We start from the raw sequence: 3,584 nt of genomic DNA, 5'->3' as shown, positions 1-3,584 counted from the left end.
GGGGGAGGGCAGCCGCTGTCCGTGGCTCGGCGGCAAACGCCTCCGCGGCAGCCCGCGCCGGCCGCCCCGCCGCGTTTGCCCGGACCTCTCGCCAGTGCCCCCCCAAACCTCTCCGTGCACCCTCGCAGGGGGTGGCGGGGGGAGCGGTGAATTCCTGCTGAGTGACCACTTCGGCTCCGCTTTGCCTTGATCGGGGCAAGATAGATCACGAAAGAGGACAGGAAAGGAACCTAACAACCGCCTGTTTCTCATTTATTGTAACTTTTTTTGTTTTAAGTGGAAATCAGTATGCATATTTTGCAACCAAACCACCTCCCTGCGGTCCGAGATCTTGTTGAAAGTCTTCCCCCAGCCGATTTCAATCTGGAATAAGTTTGGCAAAGAGGATCGCTTTGACCAGAAAAAAGCCAGCGAGCGAGAAAGCCTGCCTGCTTCCAACTCGGCACCGCTATTCCTCGGGACTTGCCAGACGCGCAGATTTACGAGCCGCCGCAAGAACCAGCGGCGGGAGGGTGGGCGAACGGCGGGGGACGGGGGAGGCAAAGGCGAGACCTCCGCAGGGCTGCAGCTCCCGCTATCACTCCGCCCCGGTCCCCCGGCTCCCCGGCCCCCGCAGCGGCAGCGGTGCGAGCGAGGAGAAGGCAGGGAGGGCAGCGGCGCCCCGCTCCCTGCAGCTCACTTACCCTCCGAGAGGGAGACAACGGCCAGGGCGAAGGCGAGCAGAGCCAGAGCTCTCACGTCCATGCTGGGGCGGCTGGCGGCGCGGGGCAGGCGCTGGACGGCGAGTCGCGGCGGCTGCGGCGGCTGCGGCGCTCTGCTGGAGTCCCCTCCTCCCCTCCCTCTATAGAGGGGCCGGGATCGCTGGCGCTGGGGGAGGGGAGCCAGGGGGAGTAGCCAGCCTATGATTTATTGCCCGTGGCATGTTATTACATCCTTCCTCTGTTAAAAATGTTTGGAAGGGAACCAAAAAGAGCGAGGGCTCCTCTCCGCGCTCCGCCAGCCCGGCAGTCTTCCCCCAGGCCAGGCGCTTGCCGCAGCAGCGCCGGGACCCGCGCCCGGCCGTGGGGCGGGAGAGGCCGCGCTCCCCGCTCTGCCCCGGGCACCCGGGCAGGGCAGCTGCCCTCTGCCCCCTGCCCCGGGGCGCAGCTGGGCCTGTCGCGCGGGCACGAGATGCCCCGTCCCTCCGCAGCGCCCGGCGGCCCCAGCTGCGCGGCGGGGAGCGCGGTTCACGGTCACTTCATCAGCCCGAGTGTGTGTGTGTGTGGGGGGGGACCTACGAGAAAGCTTTCTCCCCAAACTGTGCCGACCGCCGTCACTTCTGGGCTCCCCGACCGCGCTGGTCTTGAACCAGAGCTGCCAGACCTGGGACAGATGCGGGGACAAATCCTGTGATGTCTCAGCATTTACACCGGGAGGAGGAGAAAAAAAATCTCCCTTCACTCTCGTGGGCGCTAATCTAGACTTACACTGGCGCCGTGGACATCAGACGCGGGGCCTCATACGAAGCTCCTTCGCAGAAGTTTCTCCGAGGGAATTTCGAGGGAGGAGAGAGCGAGCGCGAGAGGGAAAGGGGGAGGAAGGCTCTGCGGTTTTGCCTCTGCGTGCTTGGCTCGAAACACCACCTTTTCCCCCGTATTATCTGAACCCAGTTCTACATTTTCTGCCCCATTTCGCCTCCTTTGTATTGCAGATGCCGCTGGGCTCCCTGGCACCTCGACTGAAACCCCCTAGAGCATTGCAGAGCCTGGAGGTCCAAGGGCTGCCACTTACCCTGAGCTATTACAGCATTGTCAAGTGTAATTGACTTAAGCATGTCCTTGCTGTCTGCAGTCCAAGCCCACGGGGCCCTGTTTGTTGCTATTCAATACTTTAAATAAACATCGCGGCTTTGATTGAATTCGGACCCTTCGGCTGCATTTAAAACAGGCGCCCTCGCGCAAGACTGGGGCGGAGGGGGGGCAGACTCGGAAAAGCTAACCTGGGTCTGGAGGTGTTTAAAGGACCGGTCCAGGATGCCACCACAGACAGCAGCGGAGCCAGCTTAGACCTTGGCCAACTTCAACCTCATGATCTTTGGGTGAGAGAGGCTGTGAACAGGGGTCCAAATCCTGCACCCGTGCTAGCCCATGGCTGTTTCACTTGGAGGGCTTGTTTTTGACAGCCCACAGAAATGCTCACACTGACATCGGGCCATGATTCAGCTCCATCCCCAAGACTCAAGCCAGCAAAGCCCTGATTCTCATATCCAGCTCCTATATCTAATTATTTATTTTTGTCTCTGTCTGCCAAGGGCCCCTGAATTTATTTACGCTGATCTTGTTCTCCCGTTTTAACTAACAGTGTGCAGTGCTGTGTACATGAACCCGATGTACTGAAATGTCCAATAATCACAACTACTGCTATGAGCCTTTCTACTACTTTTGTAACAGTTGTGACCTTCTTCGGGGCTGGGAGAAGTAGGTCTCAATCCCACTGCAAACACTGCTACGAGCACTGCTGTCCCACCAGTGCTCCAGCTGGCCCACGGGGATGTCCACACTGCGCTTACCCTAGAAGAATAATAGTGTGTCTTTGCCGTTGCTACTGGCACAGAATAAAACAAACAGCCCAAGGATCTGATCGCGAAGACTGGATGGATTCAGGATGAGGTGTGAGTTAAATCTGAGCAGCACAGTCTCCCCATCTGCACCCCCAGACATGCACATGTGCTGTACTGAGTAACTCAAGGGAGAAAATGGTCGGACCCCAGGAAACGCCTGGATAGACCCACACAGAGTTGTAGTGCACAGATACAAGCGCTCTCCCTGTATTTCTGCATAACTCAGTGAAGCCAGCTTCAAACAGGCTCGCACTGTCCTCAGGACGGGAGGATACTCTGGTTGCCTGTGCCTGCTCCCTCCGCCAGAGCCGTCTCTGATCTGCGCTGCGCGGCAGCTATGTGCAGCCCGGCTGCGACATGCAAGGTCCGCCGGGGAGGAGGGGGTCCGAGCGGCGGGACAAGGGACACATCGCCGCGGCAGCTGCGCCGGCAGCGCCGCTGTGTGCGCTGCTCCCGCGCCCGGCGCGCCGCCGCAGCGAGCCCCGGGGCAGCGGCGGCGGGGCCGGCACGGGGGCGGCCGGACACCGCCGCCGCCGCCGCACCCAGGCGCTGGGCAAAACTGCTGGGAAACTTCGCTTCGGAGGAAAGGCGTCCCGCAGTGCTGCACCACCCCACTTCGACGGCTGCGAGATTAAATACTTCTATTTCGCGTCTGCATGTGTGAGCTCCTCCTTGTTTCCTTCCTCCCCACACACTTGCGCACCTACACACGCCACGTTTATGGGTAGGTTTTCTATTATACAGACTTTTCAGGAAGCAAAAATCAAAGCAAACTTCGGGATTATTTTGCCAGGACAGTTTTATCGAATCAGTGCAGCCCGCTCCTCTCCCAGAATTTCCCCCGCGTGGGCAACCTGAAATAGCCGGGTTTTGTTTGGGCTCAGAGCCGTCCTGAAAGGGTCGCGAGTGGCTGCGGCGCAGCAGCGCTGAAGGGCGCTGCGAGGCGGGCGAGCACCGCAGCGACCTGCTCGGCACCACCCGCGCC

The 3,584-nt window shown here is 60.2% G+C and overlaps 1 protein-coding gene across 1 annotated transcript in view; it reads right to left on the bottom strand.

Moving 5' to 3' along the window:
- The window catches only part of CXCL12 (C-X-C motif chemokine ligand 12), a 15,757-nt gene extending 15,013 nt beyond the window's left edge, over positions 1-744 (bottom strand). The window contains exon 1 of the mRNA XM_026076871.1: positions 684-744. Coding sequence (XP_025932656.1) covers positions 684-744 — 61 coding nt within the window. The remainder of the gene's footprint in view (positions 1-683) is intronic.
- Between the last annotated feature and the right edge of the window lie 2,840 nt (positions 745-3,584).

This window comes from Apteryx rowi, unplaced genomic scaffold (genome assembly GCF_003343035.1).
Source record: "Apteryx rowi isolate R43461 unplaced genomic scaffold, aptRow1 scaffold_440, whole genome shotgun sequence".
In the NCBI taxonomy this organism is placed as follows: domain Eukaryota; kingdom Metazoa; phylum Chordata; class Aves; order Apterygiformes; family Apterygidae; genus Apteryx; species Apteryx rowi.
Note: the sequence above shows the minus strand (reverse complement) of the source record. Positions and strands in the feature narration are given on the sequence as shown.